The sequence below is a fragment of the Mus pahari genome, chromosome 14, assembly GCF_900095145.1.
Source record: "Mus pahari chromosome 14, PAHARI_EIJ_v1.1, whole genome shotgun sequence".
NCBI lineage: Eukaryota > Metazoa > Chordata > Mammalia > Rodentia > Muridae > Mus > Mus pahari.
Window position 1 is genome coordinate 88,075,281 of NC_034603.1, and position 27,860 is coordinate 88,103,140.

The window sequence follows — 27,860 nt, forward strand, 5'->3', positions numbered from 1 at the left end:
AGGCTACTGCTGCCTCACCTGCTGGTCTCTCCCCAATCCCCATATCCTATTCTTGGCAGAGAACATGGAGGTGAAGATGTGGCTGATTCAGCAGCCTAGTGTACTCAGATCCTACACCATCTGAAGTTAGGGGTGGGACTCCCGGAAGAATGTTGCTCAGATGTGCAGGGGACTGATTGTAGGGCCAGAGTTTTCAGCGTAGACAATGGCCTCTTGGATGTGCAGTCCATGAAGCTCTAGCTCCAAGACTGGTCCTTCCACCTTTAGCCTAAGTACCTTTATAGGAGGGAAGTATAGGGTCCCCTGTACTTTGTCTGGCTAAAACGGCAGGGAGCGCTAGGCTGGGGAAGGAGCCCAAGTAGACATAGCCTGTACCCATATTTCATCTCCTGGCTCAGTGGTTCTCAATCTTACTAGTGCTGCGACTCCCAACCATAAAATTATCCTGTTGCTACTAAATAATCAATTTTGCTCTTATGAATCATGATGTAAATATCTTTGGAGATTTGTACAAGTGATGTGACCCACAGGCTAAAAAACACTATCTTAGCTAATGAGTGGGACAACAGATTCCCTTCTGGAATACACCAAGCCAGCTAGAAGCCAACTTGGAATGTTTAAGGTACAGAGGTAGAAAAGACTGAAGAGTAACTTTTAAGAGAGGAGAGCAAGTTGAGGGTGGTGGGGGTTAAGAGCAGCAGGATAGGGGGAATTACTCTACCATGTGAGTAGACACAGGCTGTGGGGCACAGATTAAGAATTCCCAAGAGGACAACAGGTTTCCAAACAGGAACAGACCTAGTTCTAGCATCCTGACACAACTTTCCATGTCTCCCCAATCTGGTGCTGCTGTGGAAGTCAGGTCTACACAGATGCCAGTAGATGTGTGGATGTAGAATCCTTCATGGATTCTCCCAGTGCATGACAGGATAAGGGCAGTTGGACACACCCGCTTCAGAGCTTCCCTTCCAGGCAAGGTGAAAATCTAAGGCACTAACACAGAGGCCTGCCTAGGTGGGCTTAGGAGGGCTCACAGAACTGTCACAACATCACTAAGGGAACTCATACACATATCTACCTACCCATGACACCAGAGTCCAAGCAGAAATCATCTTTCTGGCACCTACTCCACTAGCTTCTCAATACCCACAAAAGGACAAGCAGGGATGTCATCCTTAAGTTGACTCTGTTGGGTTTGTAAAACTAACACACAGAAGGTTGATGCAAAAGGATTGCTCAGAGTTCTAGGCCAGTCTAAGCATAGAAACTCAACCTTGGAACCCCAACCCACACCGTTAGCTTTCATAGAGCTTACACATGCTGCTGAAAGAAACCACACAAAGGGGAGGGAAGAAAGGTAGAAGTCATTATGAATTTATTATTTACACAATTGTTAAAGTACACAAATACAGTGGTAGTACAAACGCACAGCTCAGAGACTGGTCACCAAGACACAGGTTGATACACACATTCTAACTACGCTTCCTGCGAGTGACGATGGGATTACATATCGGGCAAGAACCGTCAGAACCACACCCTGGAGGACTTCCAATGGTCCTAGTCTCGGCACAACCCAGCAGGGCCAGGCTGAACCTGGATTAGTCTCAAGGCCACCCCATACCCCTCCAGCACCACAGGTATCTACAAGAACACTTGCCAGGCAGGCCTGCCACTGGAGAGGGGAGGACCAACTCTGATAAAGGATTTGCAACAAAAATCTCAAACGCGCCCGACCCTCCCAACCTCCCTCTGCACTCCTAGACACACAGGCCCACCAAGTCAAGTCTCTGCACCCTAAAATGCTTGCAGAGTAACCAGCTCGGGATTCAGAGAGAAGCACCCACAGGCTCAGATGGCTGGCAGGCACAGTTAACAGCCACATTCTGGGATGCTATATAACACATCAGCAGTGTGTCCCCCCAACCCTGGGCCAGTGCTCAGAGCCAGGGAACTCTGGGAAGAGGGGAGAAGCCATGGTGGCACCATTAGAGGCCAAACCTCCAAGGGAGCGAAGTAACCAGCATAACTCTCCATAGGCTGACAGGGAAAATCAGAGATGGACCCACACATGTACTGCACCCCATTTCTCAAATGGGGAGCTCAGGTCCTGCTGTCTCTTCATATCCGGTGCACATGGTTGGGAAGAGCATGGTGACATCCTAACCGCCAGCGGCAGAGCAGCCCAGCCCGCAGTGTGTCCAGCTGAAGATCATGCAGCGTGTGGCACCACACCTTTCTGGAGGTGAAGGTTTGAGAGTCAGGTAGGCAGTCACCTGCTTCTTGGCACTTCAGGGTTGATTCCCTTTGGCCACTGGTCCCTCTGGGTAAACCACGGCGTGTTTCTAGGACAGCCTGCTCCCTGGCTCTGAGCAGAGAAACCATGACAAACCCAAGTGGCATCTGCATGGGACAATTCAGTCTATTCTGCAACTTCCCAAGTTCAAAGGCAAAGAGGAAACCAATCCTACCAAACAGCAATCCTCTCCCTAGAAACCACAAACACAAGCTCAGCTGTGACTCTTGGAGCTCTCCAGCAGCCCAGAGGGCTCCCGGGTCTCAGCATGTGGGTTCTTCAGTTCTGACTTCCTTCTTGCCTCCTTGGGAAGACTGCTGTGCCGCGCTGTGCGCGGTGCTTTGCCGAGCCCTCACGCCATGGCAGTTGTGCCTGCTCTGATGACTGCAGGCCTATCAGCTTACAGTGGGAAAGAGTAAGCAAGATGCCCAAATTAGGCTGATGGGAGCCCACAAAACACACACGCGCTCGCACACACACGCACACACACACATACACAACTGATGAAAAGTTCCTTTCCAAAGTGAACAGCACAACATGAGAAAACAAAACAGAACGCCACACGCATCCTCGACACTCACGTGTGCCCCTCTCTTGCCTGCCTCCATTTACACAGAAGCTCCAAGCCAGCGTGTCTTAGGACTCTTTAAGGTCAACATCTTTTTTTTGTTTAAGACCGCAAAAACAGACAAGAAAGAAACAATAAAAAGACAGATTTCTTTACACAGATTTAAGCCAGTAATTTTTAGCAAAATGATACAAAACTGTCTTAACCAAGTAGAAGACTGGTAGCTGCGGTGGGATCATCAGGGAGCGCAGGTCCGCCACCACTGGTGGGAGCTGAGAGGCTCTTCACAGGGAGTTGGGTTCTCTGCAATGGTCTCCCAGCCTCTGCTCTTCGTCCCAGCCCCATGATAACTGAGCTCACACGGGGCCACGGTGGCAGCCCCTGGCGATGGCAGCTCTTGGAGCCTGTCCATTTAGTTTGTGTTTTGATTCCCCATGTGCATCGCTGGGTGAGTGGCCTGGAGAGCTCCCGGCGTTAACATTTCGGGTTTAGACCGGGGGGCGTGTCACTAGTAAAGCCATTGGTAACAGAGTAGATCAGCCATGCATTGTCTGCCCTTCACAGCAAAAAGGAGAGTTCTCATCGGTGCACGACAGACTGAAGACCACTGGAAGCCACCCGACCGGGAATCTGTCGGAGCCAAAGCACAGTACAAGGTCAGCATAAGGCCAGAGGAATAGGCCAGCCAGGCATTTGGGTGCACACAACACAACAGAGCCTGGGAGGGAAGGGACACACTGCCACCTGGCTTCAATCTATACACCTTCACCCCTGGCTGCACAGAAAGGCCTCTGTAGCCAGAACAGGAAGATGGGAAAGAAGGGGCATGCAAGCAAGGAAACCGCAGAGCTGTGCTCCTGTAGATCCGGGTGGAGCAGCAACACTTGCTCCCAGCCTCCCTTCCTAGAAAGAACAGGCACACACCTTAGGGAAGACGGAAAAATTCTTATCAACACTTCCAAGAGTGCACATATGTGTTAAACAAAGCAGATCTCCCAGCAGCACAACCCCCACCAAAGCTCAAGCCCCTGACGGAAGGAAGGAACCACCAAATACCATGTGGCCAACAAGAAAGGAGCTCAGCGTGGACACCCAGCCATGCACTGACGGCAGGGTAGCAGGCGGCTGTGACTGGATTAATACAGACAACAGCTGCATGGACAAGATGGCTGGGCAGGTACCAAGTTTGGAAAGAAACACAAAATGAGGACAGAGATAAATGAAAGAGGAAGAGGGATGACTGAAAAAGCCAGGATGAGCACAGACCACCGGGAGTCTGCATGTAGCAAGAGCTCAAGAAAGCCCAACACCAAGCATGGACCACTCAGCTGAGTACAACAGACACATGTGCTGCCAGCACATCGGCCCAGAGCCAGGACTGGGGGCAGTTCCGGCATACTGAATACAATCACAGGAGGTCAGAGAACAAAGGCACAGCAGAATGGTTCTCTAAGGTCACTCAGCCCAGAGATTCTAAGGATGCCACTGATCCCCCAGACTGCGTAGCTCACCATAGCTACTCCAAACCCACACAAAGAAAAACAAGCAGAAGAAGCCTCACTCTATCTCCAGCATTTGGCATGCAAGCCCAGCCCACCAGCGAGCCCAGATGATGGGTGGGGAGCTGTTCCCACCTTGCCTGGCACCTGCTACTTGCAGAGCCCCACCACGAGCACACTCACCCAGTGCTGCCTTCCGATGGAGACGAGCAGCTACTTGCCGTGGTGTTCGAAAGGAATGCTATTCTGAGGTGGGGGAAAAGACAGCTGTTGGTAAGTGTCCTGCTGCCACACCAGCACACGAGATCCTGGTCCCCTGGCTGCTTGTATTGAGCCTGAGTCCTGGTGTGTCCCTTGCCTTGACCAGGTCAAGACACAGACAGACACTCTGGGGACTCCAGGTAGTGGAAAGTCTCTCCACACAGTGCACAACTCATCTGCCTCTCATGACTCTTGATAAAAGTGATCATTGCTGTTTCCTAACTTCATGCTTTAGAAAAGCTGAAATTCAGTGGACGGCGAGGCTGAGGAAGCTCTACAGATCAGTCTGACAGCACTATGCAGCAGTGGAAGGGAGAGTGCCTCCCAGGATACACCCATAGACACACTCCCTCCTAACAGAATACCAGGTGGATCTTAGGACCTTATTTTGGGGCAGGTGTGGACGAAGGGAGGTATCAAAAGCAGTAACTGGCACATTTTGAACTGTGCTAGACAGGAAAAACAAACAATAGAGAGCCACTGATCAGATGCCCTGAAAAGCCTATATTCTTTTGGTTAATGAGAGCAAATTTACAGATATCAGGAGAAATGGGAACATGGTCTCCCCAGAAGACTCGTCTAATGCTGCGCCCTTCAGGTTAGGGAAGATGCTGAAGCAGCAGCCTGAGTGAGGGTGGGGTTCTACAGGGAAGAAGAGGTGACTCCAGTGACCTGTACCATGCTGCCTCCTCCTCCTCACCATCAGAGGTGGACAAGGGCAGCAGATGCTTAAGACCGGCTTGAACTGAGTGTACGGACTTGTGGGTGTCATATTACACCTCACAGGATGCACCAACTATTAGAAAACCCGTAGCTGTAGGGAAAGGAGGCCGAGTGAAAGGAATGCGCTGCTGTAACAAGAGCTTATGCATGGCACTCTCTAGTTCATAGTGCTAAGGAGACGCCACCACTCCTACCTGAACTCCAGCTCTCTAGGGAGGAGTTAATACTGGCCTGTCATGCCTGAAGGAACCCCAACTAGCCTTTAAGTTCTAAAACACCAGAGCAGATGCTTGGCTGAGAGCCTAGAAAAGAGTGTAGAGAGGGATGAATTATTTGGAGAAGAAAACACACCATATACAGTACAAGCACATTGATGCTGGTGGTACTATGTAATGAAAGGGACCCTCTTAGTGACAGCAAAACAACCCCAAAGGAGCAGCTATGAAGACAAATAAGCACTCTGCAGACAACCACACCCGACAGCCTGCAGGAAATCCTCACTATAGCAAGACTATATACTATAGCAGGAAACCCTCACTATAGCAAGAGAGATGAGGGAACTCCAGGAAGGGAGCCTCCCAACCAAGGCTCAAGCCTGTTAATAGTTCTCCATGCAGAAACATGGAAGCCCAAGTTAGTCATGTGGAAGGAAGTGCTATTCTCTGTAAGACACTGTAAGGCCAAGGCAGCCATAGCCTCGGCAGGAAGAAGCTGGGCTGTATGCACCCTGTGTCTTCTTGATATCCATAGAACCTCCCGATTCTTCCAGTTTCCTCCTGGATCCAAAACTACCAAATTCTTCATTTTCATATTGAACTAAAAACAAAACAAAATCAAAAAAGCCCGCCCCAGCTGTCACTTCCCTAGTCTCTATCCAGCTGCTGGCATGAAATATGTTTAAACCCAGCCAGGGTCTACCACACCAGTGACAAGCTGTAGATAAACAGGCAGAACTGAACCATTTCCTAATGTAAACACAATGATTTGCCTGAAAAACAAAAAACAGAAAAACACCCCAAATAAAGAAAAACAAACTGTTAAGTCTTTCACAAGGGAGCTGAGCTTAAGAGGGTACACACCATGGAACTCAATCTCCTGATGTCAAAACTCAAGGCCTAGAACTTAATCATCCCTCATTAAACTTCCTACATCTGTTGTCTTTTCAGGAGAAATTTATACAAAATCAGTAATTCCTGGTAAATAAGAAATGCACAGAAACACATTTCAGCAGTCACGACTTTCATCAGACCAGTCTCAAGTATGGCAGAGTCCAGAAGCTCCAGGGATCTTGCACTGACTCAATACATGCTTAGTCTTTCTCCACTCAAATACTGTACTAGGTCCCACAGTGAGCTACAGAGGTGTTGCCATACAAGTGTGCTTCAAAATAAGCTCCAAAAGGGCAGTGGTACTTCCAAGAGCTTCCTCAAATTTATCCTTGACCCTACCCCTCATAAGTGGGAGACGCTACTTCAAAAAAGGAAGTGTAATGTAGATCTGTTGAATGCAAAATCAGCAAAGCACAGAGAGAAGGCGGGCGCAGATGTGGATGAGTGAGTATCTGTGAGGAAGAGGCTGGGAACTAGTTCAAACTACCCTACCTTCCCTGAGTACCTCCTTCCTTAGAGACAGACAGGCCAACAGAAGAGGACACCTTACAGCCTTGCACCTCTAAGGATCCATCACTCACGGGAAACCTTCTTATGCAGCCAGTGCCTTTCCTGGTGTTCTGCTAACGAGAGCCTGGCTAGCAAACACAAGTCGAGTTATAAAAGCCTGGTCAGTGTGCCAACAACAGACATCTCCCCAACAAAAGGTACAAATGAGCAGGCATATTTTGTCTTCACTGGTGGAGAAGGCGGCGGGGCAGGGATAGGGATGTCCTTTGAAATCGAGAAGAGAAAAAGCTTCACAGAGTTCACAGCCCACTACAGTCCTAGCCAGGAACAAACCCTTTAGAGACCCAGCAAATCACAGGCTCCAATGGGTTAAATATCCACAAAAATAAGAACAAATGTAGGAGGGAAGAAAGGAAATAGTCTTCACAAATGTCGTCCCACTCCTGACTATGAACCTGAAAAGGTCAGTCCTTAAAGAAAGGTAGGGAGAGCCAGTGTCAGCACACAGTGACAAGGACATGCACCCCACACGGGTCTAGTGCAGCTAGGCCTCAGTGAGCTCTACATGCATACCTGTGAGGTGGACATGCGAGAGGTATCTTGTCGGCCCGTGAGATCAGATGAGGAGACGTTGACTGGGGCCCCACGGTGCAGCCGCATACTCACTTTCCGTTCTCGTTCCATGCCAGAGACGGGCCTCGGAGAGGTGTTGGCTGGAGAGGAAGAGAAACCACAATTATTAAATACCCTTGGCTCTTTTAACACCTCACTAAACGGAGTGCTCAATGGCCACAGGCACTTGCTCTTAGAGAGGACCCAGTTCGGATTCCAGTATCACATGGTGGCTCACAACTATCTCTAACTTCAGCTCCAGGAGATCTGATGCCTTCTTTTGACCTTCATGGGCACTGGGTACACAGGCAGCACATATACACATGAGAAAAACACCTATAATCCATCTAATTATCTAAAAACAAACAAACAAAAAACAGACCAACTCCTGAGCCTGTAGGCACAGCAGAGACTAATGGCCCTAGCCAAGTACACATCCTGAACCTATATTAACTGGCTCAGGGCTACACATAACCAACTTAAGTTCAAGTGCTCAGCAACTCCAAGAAACCTGATGGTACTGAATGCATTCTAAGGCCCTATGTTTATCAATATACATGTCAGTCCTGAGTATTAAAAAGTTTATGAGAAAAATCTATGAACACTAAACTTTACAAAAATTTACGTGTGTGGATGTTTCCCTACACATCTCTGTGTACCATGTGCCCAATAATTCAGAAGATAGTGTCAGTCCCCCTAGAGATCCAGTGTAAAAACTGACATGTGGGTGTTAGGAAATAAATCCAAGTCCTCTAGAAGAACAGCTAGAGCTCTTAACAACTGAGTGATCTCTCCAGTCCCATGAGCAACAACTTTCAGGTAAATTAACTTTAAAACAAGTCTTGTAAAAGGGACATTTCTTTCTTTTCTTTGAGACAATATCTCACCATGTAGACCAGGCTGGCCTTAAGTTCATAGAGAACCAACCACCCTGCCCTTCTTCCCAAAATTTGGGGTTACCATGCCATGTCTAAAGGTAGTATCGTGAGCTGTGCCCCTGTCCGACCTACTCTTCAGAATGAAGCACACAAGCCTTAACCTGACTAATCCAGGATTCTTTTGAGGCCACATACTGGGATGGTTAGCAATTCATCAACACAGCAAACAGAGGCCCTGGTTTGGTGAAGTAAGAGGTATACTTACCCGTGTGTGAGGTAGGGGTAAGGGGCGTTGGGGGAGCCACTTCCTGGGTTCCCCGCAGACGGCCGGAAGCTGTAGAAGGGAGGCCACGAGTGGCTGGATTCCGGGAGTGTCTTAATCGTTCTTCTCGATCCCGGCGTTCCCGTTCAGCATCATCTGCAGCCCGGCTGGCACCCTGATGAGGAAAGATTAGAATAAACAGGAGGAAAGTGGCCTTGGTGGGTTTTTTGGTTTGTTTGTTTGTTTGTTTTTTAAGGTGGGTGCTAGAGAGATGGCTCAGCAGTTAAAAGCACTGATTGCTCTTCCAGAGGTCTGAAGTTCAATTCCCGGTAACCACATGGTGGTGTACAACCGTCTGTAATGGAACTCAATGCTGGTGAAGGAGAAGACTGCCCTTTGAAATCAACCATAGCAAGCAGTGACACCAGAAATTTCATGCTCTCACAGACACGATGCCTGTACAACACCCAGGAAGGCCGTAGTCCCTCTGCACTCTCCACCATACTGGAACTCACAGGTACAACCCTCCACCTTAATCCCTCCCTATCAGTGTTGGCATGTGGGTGCATTAGAGAAAGGAAAGTAGACTGCCTAAGACCTGGAGGAGAGCAAGGCAGAGTTCAGACACCACGGCTATTCCAGCCTTTCTACATACAGGCCAACGGCAAAGACAGGAGTCAGGTTTCTGCTGGACCAGAAATCAGTCAGTGTATCATTCTTACTGCTGTGACACAGCAGGCATCTGCAAGCACTTCCCTGTGCTGCCTGTTTTATTAGACTTAGCTGTCTCTTGAACCCCCAGCATGGCAGAAGTTCTAGGGATCTTGTGAGCCTGCTCACCCCCTAAGGTCATCTTCCAGCCCTTGTTGATCTATATCCACACACGTAGTTCTAGTTTACAATGCCCCTGCCCCCTAGAGTTGAGACACAGCGCAGCTAACAAGGCTCTTGGTATGCACTCAGAAGATGCAGTTCTTGCTGGTACTTTGACTAGATATATCACCTACAAAGATACCAATTTCTACTTTAAATAACAAAAAAATTCGTGATTGAAACAGGGTCTTGTTTTGCAGCCCAAGACTGGTTCAAGCTAACAACCAGCCTCCCAAGTGCTAGAATTAACTAGAAAGGTGTACAATTGTGCTTGACTCAAAGAAAAGTCTTTATTTTATTTTCCTCTATTTTATTGAGTCTCACTTTGTAGCCCTGACTGGCTTGGAACTCACTATATAGAGCACGCTGGTATCAAACTCAGAAATCCGCCTGCCTCTGCCTCCCGAGTGCTGGGATTAAAGGCGTGCGCCACCACGCCTGGCTCAGTCCGGCAATTTTTAATGGAAACAGACATGCAAGTTTCACAAAACCTTCAAAGTTAGCAGCAGCACTGCTTGGATGATTATAGGGTTGGTCACCTTCAGATAGAACGCCAGGCACTTTACCAAGAAGTTACTGAGGCCTATGAGGTATACACTAGATCTGGAATGGGGGTAGGGGTGCTGGAGGAGAAGGAGGGGCAGGGCTTAAGACTACCACCAGCTTCCTGCCAGCCCAGACCATCATGCCATGCCACCACAGGTAGCTGAATCCACAAGTTCTTATAGTAACTGGAATAATCTAAGGTGGACATGGGGACAGCGGTACTTGTAGCACCTGTAAAGCCAAAGTTCAGTGATTGAGAACCCTTGCTGCCCTTGCAGAGGTCTGAGTTTGCTTCCCAATACCAACAGAGGCTCACACTAGCTTCTAACTCCAGTTTCTGGGGATCCGACCTACTCTTCTGACCTTGACAGCACAGGCATACACATGGTGTACATATATACATGCAGACACACAAACTTACACACACACACACACAGGTTAACCTTAAAAAAATAAATTCTCTTAGAAGTAGCTTTACTCCCTAAAAATTAAAGAAAGGAGGAAAATACAGGAAGGTCAGCAGGCAAGCCTTTCAACTAAGGAAGACGTAAACCAGAAGGAGCTGACTCTGAGCAGACCTTCACCACAGCTTCCTGGGCTTCTTATTATGCACATCCATAAATGCCAGAGATTGTTTTAATTTAGTGTGTTTTGGTTGCATTAAGTAAATGCACTACCGGCATGCAGTAACCACAGAAGCCAGAAGAGGGTATGAAGAGGAATTGGATCCCCTAGTTGTCCTGAGAAATGAACCCAGGTTCTTTGCAAAAGCAGCAAGTGGCTTTAACTATTGTGCCATTTCTCCAGCCCCAAATGCTATAGAAGTTTTTGCCTTACTCAGCATCTTCCTTCTCAGTACTCTGAACCCACAGGCAAAGTGGTATGTAGGCCAAGGTTCTACCAAGTGTGTTTGGCTTTCACAGTTCTACTGTGCCTTGCAAATCTGAGTGTCGCAGAAAGCACAGCTTTACATACAGACCCAACCCAGCCACCAGCGCCAGTGTCCTGAGGATCAGGCCGTTGTCATTTCGTGCTCTAGCAATTCCACTTACAAATTTGAGCATGTTCCAGTCGAACACATAGTCGTAGGAGAAGCCTTGGCGATGGAACAGATTTCTGAAGAGCTGTCTCAGGTAGGAGTAGTCAGGTTTGTCATCAAAACGTAAGGAACGGCAGAAATTCAGGTATGTGGCAAATTCAGCTAAAGAAACAAGAAACTGAAAGCTAGCCTAGAGCTACCAACTGTGGCCAAGTTCATCCAGTTCACCTCCCACATGCCATATACTAAAGACACTAAAGACAAAATCTGAAGACCAGTCATATTTAAGAACTCAGGCCTTTGGGAGACTGCTTGAAAAATAAATTCAGCATTTAAGTAGAGGTACAGCTCAATGGTAGAATCTTGCAAAGCTTACACAGAACGTGTGAGGCCTTGGATTCCATATCCAGCACCCTCCACATCCCCTAAAAAGTCAAGACTACAGAGCAAAATTTAGTTATTTTGGGCATTCTCATCCTAGGAGCAATCCCTGGTAAAATGGCTCTGGGAGGTGGAAGGGGTAAAGACTGTCAGTTTTAGATGTACTTAGGCCTCCCAGCCACGGGGGTCATTTCTCGAGGCCCAGTCCTGCCTTGTTCCAGTCTCTCCTGGCCAAAAGTGCTTAGGGATTGGGAGTGGGATGATGTGGTGGTGGTGGCAAGTCCCAACTGCCATCTTCATATGTAAGTGCCCACTTCATCTAACTCTTCTCAGAAGGTGAGCGAATCTGACAGCACAGCCAGAGGCTTTCCATACAAGTGTATAGTTAACCCTGGAACAGATGGCTGCTGAATGCCCCAGCAAATTCTGCAGCAAGGATGTGAGGGACTCACAAGGATAGCCCTTGCACAGCACTTCAATGGGAGTGGACATCTTCTTCTCACTGATCCTCTCATACTTCTGCCTCTTGGTGGCGGCCTTCAGCCCCTGCCAGGGGAGAGAGCCCAGGTTGAAGTACATCAGCACGTACCCCAGAGACTCCAAGTCATCCCTTCGAGATTGTTCTGGAAAAAAAAAAAGGGAACTATGTCAGGGATGGCATGTGTGTGTCTCTCTGTGCGTGTAAAATCAACACCTGGCAAACAAAAAATTAGAAATAAACTTCAAAAATAACAGAAAAATATATTTGCAGAATTATGTCACCAGCTTACATGTGTTAAAGAAACCTTCCTAACACTTCAGGGGAGCAACATCAACATCTTGAAGAACTGCTGGAGAAGCCAGCTTCTGCCTATCCCACTGCACCAGACAATATAGAGACGCCAGCAGTTGCTCAATTCTGCTTGTCCACTACCAAGATTGGCTGACAGTCTCCACATCTGGACTTTGCCTAAACTAAGGGATGGACATGCTAAAGGTACACGAAGTCAAGTGATCCGTCTCGTCTCTATGTCAGAGCTCACCAATGCCAAGGTGTGTGTTGATGGAGGCATAGCGTGCCGTCCCTGTGAGGTTCTTGTTCTCTCGATAGGGGATATGCTGGTGGGTGCGTGCATCCCGATACTTCTTGGCCAGCCCAAAGTCAATGATGTAGACCAGGTTGCCTTTCTTTCCCAGCCCCATGAGGAAGTTATCTGGCTTCACATCTCGGTGGATAAAATTCTTCGAATGAATGTACTCAATACGACTTATCTAAAGAGAAACAAAGGTAAGACTGAATCCCATAGTGGATCATGCTGGAAAAGGGGGCTGACTGGCAGTGAGGCTCACATTACACATTCTCTGCGTGCTGAAGAGCACAGTGACTTCAGTTAAGGTGGTCTTCTCTTAAGGCATCTTCAGCTCTCTGTCCCCCACAGGCCCAGACACTTTTTTCTCTTTAGTTCCCAGAGGAATAGGTAAGACAGCAGGCTGACGGGACAACCCACTGCTAGGAAATGGTTCACATTAGATGGACTCTGTATGAGTCATAAACAAGAACTTCCATGGAAAGCATCCAAGAGTTGTTACCAGTCAAGTGTGGGCTCCCTGAGAGAACTGAGAAGTCCATTCAATATGAATGCACCCTGGGGTGCTAAGTCAATCATCTTGAGGCCAAGGTTACAAACTCCCCTTTCTATGCACAAATGGGTGTAATAATGGAGAAATGGCAACCTAGTAATTGATCTAGTTTTTTTGAGATGGGGTTTCAGTATGTAGCCCTTATGGGCCTAGAACTTGCTGTGGAGACTAGGTTGGTCATAAACTTATACACATCTGTCTGCCTCTGCCTCCTGAGTGCTGGGATTAAAAGTCACCATTGCCAATGTAACCCAGTGATTTACTCTAGCAAGCCAGCAGCACATGCCAAGTGCTTGCTTGCTACACTGCTTGAGCACTTCAGGAAAAGGGGTGCTTACCATTTGGTCAGCAAGCAACAGAACAGTTTTGAGACTAAACTTCCTTGAACAGAAGTTGAACAGGTCTTCCAGGCTGGGTCCTAGTAGCTCCATCACCATGACATTGTAGTCCCCCTCGGCCCCACACCATCTGATGGTAGGGATGCCCACTGGAAGAGAAACCAAACACAGCACTTCAGCCCACGCTACTGCATCATCGCACCTCTATTCAACACGACACAGGTGTTTAGTAGAATCTGTGGTGTTCAAGGGGCTCAAATGATATTTGCCCTCAAGTATGCCCACTTGTCATTAAGTAGGATACAGTAACATGACATAGAGCAAACTGACAAAAGTCAAACAAGCAGTGTCAGCAAGCAAAATAGTTAATTTCATAACATCAACATCCATAGGGAATAAATATGTGAGATAAGACAGGTCCAGAGAAGCCAGCTAGAAGCCACAGTTGCACCAGTGCAGTGAGGCTGGAACCTAATCCTGAGGAACAGGAGACGACAAAAAAAAAAAAAAAAAAAACAAAAACCAAAAAACCCAGTTCTCTCCAATTCAGTGTCACTGGGTATGTGTATCAACCACTCTCTCCAAGGACAGGTTACATGTCCAGAAAATTGGCCAACAACAAAAGACTACAACTTTTTTCCTCTATGTGCTTTTTGTTTTGTTAGGTTTTGTCTTATTTCCCTTATTAAAGTTTTCCCTGTGTTTTTGTTCTTTGAAATAGAAAAATACGAAGTTGGGTTGTTAGGGAGATGGGAAGGATAACAATATAACCAAAATGTATTCATGGGTGGGCGTGTGTCTGTGTGTGTGTGTGTGTCTGTGTGTGTGTGTGCGTGTGTGTGTGTCTCTGTGTGTGTCTGTGTGTGTCTCTGTGTGTGTGTCTGTGTGTGTGTGTCTGTGTGTGTGCGTGTGTGTGTCTGTGTGTGTGTGTCTGTGTATGCGCGTGTGTCTGTGTGTGTGCGTGTGTGTGTCTGTGCGTGTGTGTGTGCGCGCGCGTGTGTGTCTGTGTGTGTGTCTGTGTGTGTGCGCGTGTGCGCAGAGCTGGAGGGAGGGCTCGGCAGCTAGGAGCCCGTGGTTGCTCCTGCAGAAGACACAGATTTGATTACTAGCGTCCACACAGTGGCTCATAATTATTAACGTTTAATTCTAGTTCCAGGGGATTCAACATTCTCTTCTGACTTCCGAAGGCAGCACTCACGTGATGCATGCATGCATACATACATACATGAAGGCAAACACATACATAAAGTTGTAAAAAAAAAGGTTGGAAATAGTAGTATACACGTTTAATCTCAGTTGTCAGGAGACAAAGGGAAGCTGACAAAGTTCATGACCAGCCTGGTCTATATAGTGAATTCTAATATAGCCAGGGACACAGAAAGACCCTGACTCAAAAAGAAGTGGGGGAAGAGAAGTAATTTCACTTAACATTAAAACTATGAGAGAACTAACATTGAGGCCTTTAACTTTCTGCACCAAGCACTTGCTTATCTGAGAATTTATTCCTAAACACCCCATGTTCTTCCTATTTTGTTACTATAAATGTCTTGTTATTATTGTTGTTGTTTGAGGCAAGGTTTCCATGTTAACAGCCCTGGCTGTCCTGAACTCGTTCTGTAGATCAGGCCAGCATCGCACTCACATAGAGTTGCCTCTGCCTCCCAGGTGCTGGGAATTAAAGGTGCGTGCCACTACCATCTGGCTATAAAGGGTATTTAAAAAAAAACATTTTGTGATAATATTTAAGGTATATGGTACCATAAATAATATTTTTAAATTATATTTTGCAACTAGTTTTGTTGAATTAAACTGATCATATTTTAAATCTTTACTTAATCTGTATGTGTATGTGTGTACATGTTTGTGCCACATTGCATACATAAAGGTCAGAAGACATCTTTTTAGGAATTTGTTTGAGACAGTCTCTCTTGGTTTCTGCTGCTGGCCTGTGCATTCCAGGAGATCTATCTGGCCCGAGAGCTTCTGGGTGATTTTCCCGTTTCCACCTTCCAGCCCTACTGACAGTATTTTGATCTTAGGCTAAATAAACTTTTAATTTTTTTTCTACGTTTACTCTAGGAGATTCTATTATACGCAAACAAGTTCCAGGACTATGACTGCATTACATAACATCAAACTGCTCTTTAGGAGGGGTGTGTCATGGCTGGTGGTATATGTGATAGATGGCACCACCTTCCTTTTCAATGGGGAACAATAGTTTTGTTATTCCATGGCATTGATGACTGGATAAAATACTGTCATTTGCAAAGGATTCCTAAGCCCACAGATTCCCTGGCTGGAAAAGATGCAGTCTCATCTGTGGTTTACTTTACCTTCAGCAAACTACCAGAAACTAACTACTAATGAAGCCTAGGAAGAAGGTATAAAACCTATGAGAAGGCTCCTGCTAATGCAGAATGAAGACCCCTCCCACAACAGGTTCACTGATACCCTGAAGCCAGGAATCTCATACTAGCAAGATTCAGAATCCAAAGTAGACCTATGCCTGGAAAGCGCTGCCAGTGGTTTAGAGAGAAAACCCTGACTATGGTCTATGCTGGGACTTGGGAATGACTGAGTTGCCCCCACTGCCATTCACAGTTGTAAACATGGGTACTCTACCTTTGTGGAGTCTAAGATGCCAAAATAAGTGACTGGGCCAGACTCTAGAAGACACAAATACCAGGCAAGAGCTTTCCATTATGATTTGACAAGTATTTCAATGGCAATGTGGGTACTCAGAATTAATTCAAAAGAAAACTCATTACATTTTCAGCAATTTTTAAGATTAAGCCTGTCAAATATTTACAAGTAATATTATTTCTCTTGTGGGAGGACAACAAAGAACATCAGCATGGCTGGGGCTCTAGGTCATTGGCAGTGCTGACTTAGCACAAGCAATGGTGGAGCTTCATCCTAGCACTCCACAACACACAACACCCTAAATCATGGCACACAGAACATGTAAGCAAGGGCCATGGGAGATCAACTAGGGGGACTAGGCAGGCACATGTCTTCACAAGGGAGCACTGGACTTCCTCAAGGGAGCGAGGGGTCACAGGCATCTCTTACTCCAATATCTTAGACTATTTGCTACATGTTCTCCAACGATATCCAATAGTTTATGACCAATTATGTGCAGTGTCCTGTATACAACATTACCCCCAACACTCAGGAAGCAGAGTAGGAAGACTGAATTTGAAATCTTGATAAAAAGCAAAAGACAAAAATAAACACTGCCAGGCATGGTGGTTTATCAGAGAACTGGGGAGGCAGGGAAGGGAAGAACACCAGTCTGGCCCACAAAGTGAGTTCTGGTCCATCCAGGGCAAAAAAGAGAAAGAACAATCAAACAAAACCAAGAGAAAACTTTTTTGCTTACTTCCCCACCCAGATCCTATCACAAAGATCCATTTTCGCTAACACAAAGTTAGCATTTACCAGAAGCATATGTGAGCTCATTAACGTTTTTTACTGAAGGAGGGTGTGGTCTAATGTACTTTGGGATATATTACGAATGGAACAAGCAGTTAAAAAAGCTACCAGGTCTTATCTGGCAGCACCAGGTGTTGATAAAAAAACTCAGTGACTACTCAAGATGTCCACTAACACTGAATTCTAGTTTATTTCTAGTATCTCACTTTTAATCTCTTTTCCTGACTGGATTTTGGTCTGGTTAAGTGCCTGGGTCACAATCCTGAGGCTAAGTGTCCAGCTTCCAGTCTGTATCCTATAGAAAGCCCACCATCCTGCCTTCCATAGCACCCACTGCACAGCGACTGCACAGAACCGCAAGCTGGCTTTTCGACCAGCACGGCAGCTCTCAATCAGGCACGGAGACACCGCGGTCTCCCAGATAAAACCTCATGCTTCAGCCAGTCATGCTTTCCTTCTTGTTTTCTTTTTTGCACAGCCAGAGCCAAGGTAAACAAGATCAAGACAACCAAAGAGGCACTTGTTCCTTTCAGAAGGCAGCAGAGTGACCCATACCACCTACACACAGAGAACACGACACTTCTCAGAGAGCAATACCTTGTGGTTTCTGAGCAAAGTGTACCCCATTCTGTATCTGTCAACCTCCATTTAGTCTCAAGCAACAAACACTGCTGTAACTGCATCCTTTCCCTGGACAGAGTTTCCTAAAACAGAGACCTGCAGGACTATAGGCAGCAAGAGTAAAACCTGACCAAAGCCAGAACAATGCTCAAGGCCAACAAAGGGCACCACCCACTTCTGAATCTTGTGTGGATTCCAGAAGTCTAGAGAAGGGATGTGGGCAAATGATTAAGGGCCCACACAGTGAGTAATGCTACCCTGCAGTAGGTCCCTGGCACTATCCAAAACTTTATTCACCAATCATAACCTGGGAGGGCAACTGACACATAGGACACTCTAGTGCAGGAAGAACAGTAACCACAGCAAACGGCAGGGATGCTGGAGCCACACGCCTGTCTGAGCCCACTATGCTCCTTTCTGACCACTGTCAGGCTGCATCACCCTTAGGCACTCTAGGCTAGCACATTCAGAGAGTTTATTATACCCCTCAATGCATCAAGCTTATTGTTCTACTCCACTTGTTACAAAAGCCAATGCCCTCACGAAGACTGTCCTACTGAGGGTGGTGCCAAAAGGCAGGCGCACAGGACCGGGACTCTGCTGACCTCTTTTTGAGATAATAAAGATAAAAATAAAACCCAACAAAATGGAATAGGATAAAACAACAAAAGGACAAAAGAGCACATGAAATATACAGATGCAGAGACACACAGAGAAATCCCAGTAACACAACACCAGAAACCATAAAACATAAGCAAAAGATCTGACAGAAAAAGCAAAAGAAAAAAAAAGAACAAAAATGTCCAAACAATCATTACAAGACAAGGAACCTCCAAAAATGCCATTGAGTTGATTCTGTCTTGGTCATCTACTGCTGGGCATGACATCTTTCCTTAAGAGTGGCTTGTTTTGTATGCCTGGTGATACTCTGTTGGAGATAGCTTCTGGTTTAGGGATGGTCACTTCTGTCTACTTTCTCTCTTGGGTCTGGGAACCCATCTGGTGTAGGCCCACAGACAGTCTCTTTGAGTTCATATGTGCACCAGCCCTATGTTTGGACGGTATGTGTGTATGTCACCAGGAAGTGTTCATCTACCTATGGCCTCATTTGGTTCTAATACCCAGGATAGGATACAATGGACATTAAGGTGGACACACAAGAGCGTACATCTACTGCCTTAGACATTTTGTTAGAGAAAGTTGGTTTCCAAGAGAGGTAGAATTAAACTGCTTTTGCTGAGGGAGGGCAACAAATCATCAAACCAAGTTTCCCTTTACCTGCTGAGGCCAATAAAGGGTCTGTCTCGCAGTAAAGTTTTACAGAACCGAGAACAGTGACTTAGCTGGGAGTCAGAGAAGTTATGTTCAAAACTCTTATCTAAGAGAAAAACTGAAACTTCAGAATTTTATGGGACTACCCTCAAGTTCTAAGGAAAGCATGTGACCCAGAAGAGACCAACTAGCAGGGAGCACTGTGCTGTGACAAGAAGCACCATGTTTACTTTGGGGTGTGTGTGTGAGGTCTTTTGCATCTGTAAGCTAGGCTATGGTGGACATTTAACTGAAGATGAACCTTACCTCCTCCCTGCATCATTTTGTAGATCTTGCTCTCAATGTGGAGCTGAGGATGTTTGGTTTTGACACATTCAAGCTTGATGGCAACTTCTTCTCCCGCAGCAATGTCCGTACCTTACAAACAAAATTACATATATTATTTTGTGTCTACCACATAACTCAAAGCTTTTAGGTTATTTGATATCCATTACATCTTTGTGAGGCAAGAATAGTGCTAGGGATGGAATGCAACACCCTTGCACATGGCCAAACCATGTAAGAAAACATCTTTGGCATTCTACCTCCCATTTTTACCCGTATCCACTGTACCCTCCAGCCAGTCAATATAGCTGCAGGCCCCACTCCTTCTACCCACTCAGGGCTAACTAAGGCAGAGCAATGGGATGCTTGAGTGACGGTTTGATAGACCTTTTGGAACGTGCCCGAGTCTCCCAAGAGGACGACAGCTGAGTGTTTCCCTATTCTCCCTCCTCCCAATCTCAGGCCAGACAAGCCTGACGTCTACCCACACACCTCAACAGTTTCTCATGAGTGGTTCTCATGTGGACACAATCACCTCCAAACAAACTACCACAGGCTTATTAACACAGACCCTCAACTAAACCAAGGGATAACTCCCCACTCCTTTTTGTAGATCAGACTGGCCTTGAACTCAGACTGGCCTACCTCTGTCTCTCAAAAACGCTAGGATTAAAGGCAGGTACCACCCTCAGCCCCTTGGGGTCACAGAGTTTTTGTTAAGTTTGTGATGATGCTATGATAACTAGGTATGTGGAATTTGGAGGCAAAGACAGTTTTATCTGTAAGCATCCCATTCACACTTTACTCTAAAAGCTCCCACATATATGTTCCTCAGTCTACCTGGTCCAGGATGCTTCAGATTTTCCCTGCCTCCGCATGGTACATCCAGGACCTAATGTTCCACACAGCCCTCCTCCTCGACAGGTTGTTTCTAAGTGGAAAGCAGTTCTATACTTCAAGGACTGTAGAAATTTGAAAAAGATTTGTACTTTTTTTTTTTTTTTTTAAATAGATCCTGATACAACCACACATGACCAGGTTCTGTGCTGAGTAGAGAAGCTGTGGATTGAGCAGCCTGGCTAGCTCTCCATGACTCAATCTCTTTGTTAACTGAGATGAGAGGGGTATGCAAGAGTTTCACAGGGAGCTGAGGAAACAACAGTGAATGAGTCACTTAGGTGGACGGTGGAGCAAGGCCCATAAGCATAGGGACAACCTAAAGCCAACAAATTGTGTCTGCTGCCACCCAAGAACCATAGACAAGTCATTTTGGTCTGTCAGATGGCTGGCTGCTCTGACCACATCTGGGCCAAAAGCTAATCTCCAATGCTGCAGATCTGTAAGAATAACAGGACTGCCACTGACCTATTTAGGTGGAAGAACTTCACTTACTACTCCACAAGAAATCTTTGGGACACTATAGTAAGAAGCAATATATCTTATTCTTCTTGCCTACAGCAGGGCAACTTATCCACTCACACAAGAAATGACTTTATCTAGGATGAACCTGCAGATGAAAAATGACCTCTGACTACTTTTAAGGACCTGGACTCTGAGCTGAACTTGCCAGCCAGGAGCTATGGTGACTCACTTCACCAGTTATGTCAGCGACTCTCTGGGACACCATACCACCCTTGCCAACTGGCAGGTCCACAGGGACAAGACAGGTTGGGGCCAACCAGCCTAGTGAATGAGGACCTTCGGGAAGGTGGAAATGCCTCTAGCTTTACTCTTCTATGGCTCCTATAGCTCATTCCACAAAATCACTCCTGCAGTACTCTCAGCCTTGGGGACAAATGACAATGACAACTCTACAACATAATGTGAATTACACCACCTTTTGACACCATTTCTCCCTCCCTCCCTACCCCCCCCCACCTTTTTTTTTTTCCTCTCTAAGAAAGGGCTGGGGCTGGCGAGATGGCTCAGTGGTTAAGAGCGCTGACTGCTCTTCCAAAGGTCCAGAGTTCAAATCCCAGCAACCACATGGTAGTTCACAACCAATCCGTAAAGAAACCTGATGCCCTCTTCTGGAGTGTCTGAAGACAGCTTCATATAATAAATAAATATCTCCAAAATAAAAAATAAGAAAAAAAAAAGTTTCTGTGTAGCTCTGGCTGTCCTTGAACTCAGAGATTTGCCTGCCTCTTTAGGGATTAAAGGTGCGAGCCACTATCAATCGCCCTTCTTAATAACATTTTTTTTATTCAGTCAATGACATAAACTAATGAATTACATCTCTTCATGAAACCAAGGCCATACACTCACACACTCTCGCTCTCCCCCCCCCCTTCTCCCTCCCTCTCCCCCCCCCCCCCCCCCCCCCCCCCCCACAGCCTGCAGGACCTATTAAGAGGGTTGTACTGAATTTGATAGGGGAAACAGATGGACACAGTACATACACAGTTGAGAGGACAGCACAAGGCCTACTCCAGGGACTGTGTCACCTGTGTAGAAAGACTAAGCAGCTCCAAGTTCTATCTGTCTTACAGGTGTCAATGCAGACTCACTGGTTTGTAGTCCTGTATTTCTGTCCTATCAGCCCAGTGGGCCACATCTCCTGGGCCCCATTGACATGCTAATCTAGTCCAGAGCTTATACTGCTCCTGAGCCAAACACAGAAGGACCTAGGAACTCTGGTAGTGACTTACACTACTGAAATTTATACTACCAGGTTCTCTACCATATATAAGTCTGATAAATGCTACCAGAAGGGACATTAGTACCTAAAAGATGTCACTGTAATCAGGGGTTCAGATGCAGAACAGATAAAAACATTTACTTGGAAGCCCTAAGGTTGAGCAGTCCAAAAGGTTACATGAACCTAACCCTGTCTAGGGCAGGAAAGGAACACTGAATGACAAGCCCAAATGCTGGTCACTCTAATCAGGATCTAGCTTTTCTGGACTAGAGATGACCCAGTAGTTAAACTCCAGTAGTTAAAAGAGTACTGGCTGCTCTTCCAGAGGACCTGGACTTATTTCCCAGTATCCACAAAGCAGTCAATACCTGTCTTACAACTCTAAACAGGAGACTAGACATCCTCTTCAGGCTTCCTCAGACACTGTAAGCATGTGGTACACAGACATGTAAGCAGGCAAAACATATTTAAAAAAAAAGCCAACAACAACAAAACAGCTGGGCAGTGGTGGCATACGTCTTCACTGGGGAGGCAGAGGCAGGTGGATCTCTTAGAGGCCAGCTTAGATGACAGAGAAAGTTCCAAGATAGTCAGGACTATGTTTTGAAAAACTGAAAGAAAATAAAGGCGATTTATTCAATGTAGTCACATTGGGCAGAACACCACAAAGGAATATAGTGACTCCCCTGTCCCCATCACTCAGTACTGACTTGAAGCTCAAAGCTGCCCTAGGGTTTTGACTATATAGGACATCTACAAACATGGTGGGCATATGAGGCCCAGGGTGGACCCTCTTTCAACTTCAAACACAGGGCAAGAAGCAGGCAGAAATCAAGTTGTAGGTCACCATTACTGTCTCAGTTCTAGATCTGTCCTGTAGGGTAGTCACATAAGCCGTCAGAACTATGTGAATTCTTTCTGTACATTCAGTTCCTTTTTGGGTGATACCAGATGTCAGTCTTGACTTTTCTCCAACAACAGGTAAATTTAATTCTTTGATGTCTGGCACAGTAGGTAACACTAACCCAGCACAAGGACCAGAGTTTCGATTCCTAATACCTATTTAAATGCCAGGTAAGTGTGGCACCCCACTTGTCACCCCCAAATGCAGGAAGCACAGACTGGATTTCTGGTTTCAAGTGAGAGAGCTTGCCTCAGTACATAGAGAGGGACTGAGAAGCCACAGATGTCAGCTTCTGACTTCCACATGTATGTACACCCTATGTACACATGTACCCATATGTAAACACACATGCATGTAGGCAGAACACATGCATACACAATTTTTCTTACAAGACATCTTTCCTGTTGAAGGCCATCGTGAGATCGGAAGTACTACTCACATTAACCACCAGTGTTCAGAAGCCATTCAAGGTTATGAGGAGAAAAACCAGATGAAAATGCTACTAACTTTTAACTCCCAAGGGATGCTTAGGCATATCATGAAATCTGACTGCACTGTCAGCTGAGGTGCAGAGAAACTGGGATAATGGGTAAGGAACAAATTTATATAGTGGAAAAGAAACTCCCATTTTACCTATGACATCCTCAGACTTTACTGCTTGCTTCCAGAGGAGCAATATGGATGAAAGCAGTTGCCCAAACCAGTAGGTAGCTAATGCTTGTCTTGCCTCTCTTGCACTTTATAGGCTGGGCCTACACTGTTTCAGTGAACAGACATTCACTTACTTCTTAACACGGGACAACTTGGACCCCAGCTTAGCCCACGCTGCAAACTCTTCCTTAAGTTACCCATACCTCCTTTGGGCTGGGAACAAACTTGACTTAAGAGTATAATCTCTGTCTTAAAATGTTATCTAGTAGGGACTGGAGAGCTGGCTTAGCAGTTAAGAGCACTCACTAGCTGCACATTAAGTCTCTAACTGCAGTTCTAGGGGATTCTACGCCCTCTTTTGGCCTCCAAGGGCACTGCATACATGCAGCCCGCAGACAAAAACCATTTATATAAAATTAAAAGACAAAAGTTATCAATGGCACAGTACCAGCAAAAGGGCTTTCTATTGGCTCCCAGCTCATCAGAAACATCAGTTCCAAAACAACACACGCTGGGGTGAGGTTAGGACAGAGAGGCTGCTCAAGTCAGCAAATGCTTCTGTCCAGGGGTCATCTACAGATACGTGGGCAGTGGCACATTCTACACCTGGCTGTCTTAAACAAAGACTGAGATTGGGTTTTTCTAAAACCTGGGCAATCAAGAAACAGACGCAAGATGCCAGTGCCCTCTCAAGAGGTAGTTTTAGAGAAGACATGAACAACAACTTGGCAGGCCACTACAGACTTTCCTCCTGCCTGGTGGCACAGCAGGCCACCAGGGAAGGCACAAGCATAGGTTTAATTACTTATGACCATAGTTTTACATACTTCTATGTAAAAATGTCTCAGGATGAAATATACCCCCCCCCCAATCCCAGGCTTAAAACAGGGAGAACCCCACTGGAAGAATAAAGTACTTTATGTGGAGTACCTAAGTGGGAGAGTTAGGAATGTGTTTCAACTGCACTAGCACCAGAACGCATGTCACACAGACTTCAAGATGAGGCTCCAACTCCACTCATGCTCACACGGCTCCTGACCTATGGTATGTTCGGGTGAACCAATCCGCCCAATGTCTTCAGGTCCTGTCTCCAAACCTCCCTGCAGACCTGCTTTCCTAGCCTATCTTATTCTGAATCACTCATCTCACGTTCAGTTCCCCAAAGGGGTAGCTTGAAAGGACAGTAATGAGGGCTGAGAGCCAAGCAGAGAAAGACTGGCAGTGCTTAATCCCCCAACAAAAGGCACACTGTAGGCCTAGCATGTTGGCACACAGCACTCAGAAGGCAGATCTCTGAGTTCGAGGCCAGCCAGGGCTACATAGTGAGACCATGTCTTAAACAAAACAACAACAACAAAACCCACACCATGACAGACAGATAAGTCAGTGACTCCAACCCTAGGATCCAGTGTCCATCTTGGAGCACAACAGAGGAGTCACCAAATCAAACCTTTCTGGAATAGGTTAGTGATCAAATGCTGTGCCCAGCCCGTGTCTAAGCCAGCCCCCACCCACACACTTGTGGAAGACCCTGGGCAGGATATGCATCTGCTGGTTCAAAACAGTCATTCAGCCTTTGTCTTGTTCCTTACATCCTGCCCATGCTCTGGATGGAGGTGGGGCTTTTTCTTTCTCTTTTTTAAGGCTGTAGGAACCAGGTGGGGCAGAAGAGATGTGACTAAGTTGCAACCCCAGACATAGCTTGCACTCTCCTGGAGAAAGGTTTCCATCTCTGAACGACATGTGACCACCAGAGCACAACTGGTTGTTATAAACAATCTTCAGAAAGTACAAAACCTTTTGGCAAAATCTCAGGGAACAAAAAATTTCAAAATACCTATTTTCTGATGCCCATGAAAGGATGGCTAATGGATTGGTTTTCAGTATAGCTCCTATATCCCGAGGTTAAACTTCTGCCAAAATCTATTGTTCTATAAATACGCCAAACAGCTCCAATTTACCCAGCACTTTGACTCCCAAGCATTGCCGAGAAGGCACCTGGCTCTCTACTTGGTTATAAATATTAAATAGCAAGCCCTAAGTACCTCTAAAGCATTTTACTCATCAGACCACTCTGGCAAGAAGTTCGGATTCAAAGGCATTCATGTGGCACATAGCAGGCTTACCCTGTATGCTAACCAGGCACCATAAATACTTCTCAACTACCTAAATGGAGCAGCTGTTCACCCCACGCCGCCAGCTATCAAGGTCCTGAGAGGAGTCAGAGTTTAAGTTCCTAAACTTGGGAAGGCTGGAAGGCCAGGCCTAAAGCGCAGCTTCTACCTGACTCTCCACTAGAGGTACAAAAGCCAAACAAATGCAGGGACGGGCTACTGCTCAACAGAGTATGGTTACCTCTAACAGGAAGTTCACCACCAGAAAGCTCCAAGTTCTCAAGGGGCTTTGGAATAACATAATTCTACTAAGAAATGCAGGGGGAAGTTTTTATTTAAAAATCCCCAACTATCAGGTTTAAGCAACCGTTTAATTACAAGTATATACATGCATATCCTTTCACCGTTGAGTCTGACATAAGTTTAACCCCGAATCTAGGATCCTCATGACTACCTCCAGAGTTCTGAGAGCCGACACGAGAACTTCCTTCTACACCACTTCTTTCCCCTCTATTCTGCCAACATTTCGACACTGAATGTATCTGCATTCATCAAAACTTCATTCCTGTAGATTTCCGGGTGTCCAGTAGTCAACTTAGATGCTCAACTTACCCTCAAGACCCCAACCAAACCAAGGCCTTTCAGGCCAGGCATAGGGAACATTTTCAGTCCTGTTTTGTAGTAGGGTGGCAGCCTGGAGGCTATGGGTGATCCAGTCAGCGGGTCAGCTAAGTGGAGATGCCATTGTGGAAAACAGCAGGCCCGGACTGCTCCAAGAACCCTTAGAAATCAGTCGGTCATCTCCCCCCTTTCTGACCGGGACACTCCCCACCTCCACACTACATCTGGATTGCTTTGACATTTCTCCCACACACATGAAAACATCCAGGACGCCACTGCAGGGATGAGGAACAGTACCAGACCCTTGGAGGAGCAGAGCATGGCCTTTGTTTACTGCGGTGACCTTAGGTGGGGGAGGATGCTGACGCCCGGCCCAGGCCCTGCCCCCTCCGGGCCCCACCCCCAGCCTGCTGCCCTCCCCTGCCCCGCTCTCCCCTCCCCCTCCCCGCTGTCCCCCGGCCCAGGCCCCCAGTCCTTTTCCCACGCCCTCTTGACACCCCACCACCTCTCCCCGAGGCCCGCCGCCCCCCGCCTCTAGGCCTCCTTCTTCCTCCCCCGGGTCCCCGACCATCCCCAGACACGCTCCGAGCTCTGTCCCCACGGTCCTGCAGTCCCCAAGCCCGGCCTGTCCCTCCAGCCCTTCCCCGCACCCCACCCCGACCCGCCGCGCCGCGCCCAGCCCCCCAGCCGCGCTCGTACAGCGGCCGTTGGTGTCTGGCTGAGGCCGGTGACCGGGCCCTCGGCCTGCGGGGATGCCGAGCGTCCACTCCGGCCCTACGCAGGCCTCGGCCTGCCGGGGACCCCGCCCGCCGACCCGCAAGGCCCCCGGGCGCTCGATGGCGCCGGGCCTCACCGAGATAGATGTCTCCGAAGGAGCCGCTGCCGATCTTGCGGCCCAGTCGGTACCTGTTCCCGACCCTCAGCTCCATGGCAGCGGTGCGGCTCGCTACTGCCCGCCCGGCCGCTTCCTGGGTCTGCGCTCCGGGAGGCGGCGCCGCTGCTGCCGCTACTGCGGGTCCCGTCCGACTCCGCCCCCCTCACGGCCCCGCTTTCACCATCGCTTTCCGGTCGCCCCGTCGCTCTCAGCGCCTCAATACGGGGCGGATGGGACAGTCCGAGCGCCGCCGCCGCTGCTCCGGCCCCTGCCGGCCCCGCTCGCCTTCTCCCCGCCGCGGATGGACTCGGATCTTCCGGGCCTAAATCCCCCTTCAGCTGCCTAAAGGAGCCGCCGCCATCGCGCTGTGACGTCACTTCCCCTAGCAACCCAAGTGGGCGGGGCCACCGTGCTAGGGGGCGGGGCTTGGTTACTTGATGGGTTGCGCAGTCGCAACCAGGTCCGTTTCTCTGTCCCAGTGTCCACCGTTCCCGCAGGATGACTCCAGCTGGACTGTTTGGTCTTCCCATTTGTCTCCAATAGAAGTCCGAGGAAGCTAAGCCATGTGTGGTAAGGAATGCCTGTAGTTCCGGCCCTTGGGAGTTCGAGACCAGCCTGGGCTACAGCGACCCTGCCCCCAAACAGGCAAAGAGAAGCGGAATAGCAGTTCCTCTTGTAGACCCCGGGAGAGGCCCTTTGCAGATAGGGGAAAGGGGCTAGAGAGGGCGGTCCAGGCCTGGCTCTCTGAGGTCACAGGTAGACATTTAGCTTTTGTAGGAATCACCAGTCTTGGGCTTTGAATGGTGCAAAAGGTGCCTGCTGCTGCCTGCCAGCTTCTTGCACACCAAGAGTGGAAGAAAAGAGGTCTTCCTGGGACCCACTGTGGGCAGG

General features: G+C 47.5%; 1 protein-coding gene across 2 annotated transcripts; it reads right to left on the reverse strand.

The window, feature by feature from the left end:
- Positions 1–1,353: 1,353 nt before the first annotated feature.
- On the reverse strand, positions 1,354–27,347 carry Csnk1d (casein kinase 1 delta). Of its 2 annotated transcripts, XM_021213372.2 has the most exons (10): positions 26,949–27,347; positions 19,147–19,257; positions 13,513–13,661; positions 12,577–12,805; positions 12,007–12,177; positions 11,187–11,335; positions 8,719–8,890; positions 7,537–7,676; positions 4,544–4,606; positions 1,354–3,491 (listed from the first exon to the last, which is right to left on the reverse strand). In XM_021213372.2, the coding sequence occupies exons 1-9, from the start codon at positions 27,022–27,024 to the stop codon at positions 4,574–4,576; spliced, it is 1,230 nt and encodes a 409-aa protein (XP_021069031.1). In that variant the 5' UTR covers positions 27,025–27,347; the 3' UTR covers positions 1,354–3,491; positions 4,544–4,573. The 2 variants fall into 2 exon arrangements, with proteins under 2 accessions (XP_021069031.1, XP_021069030.1); XM_021213371.2 differs by lacking the exon at positions 4,544–4,606.
- Between the last annotated feature and the right edge of the window lie 513 nt (positions 27,348–27,860).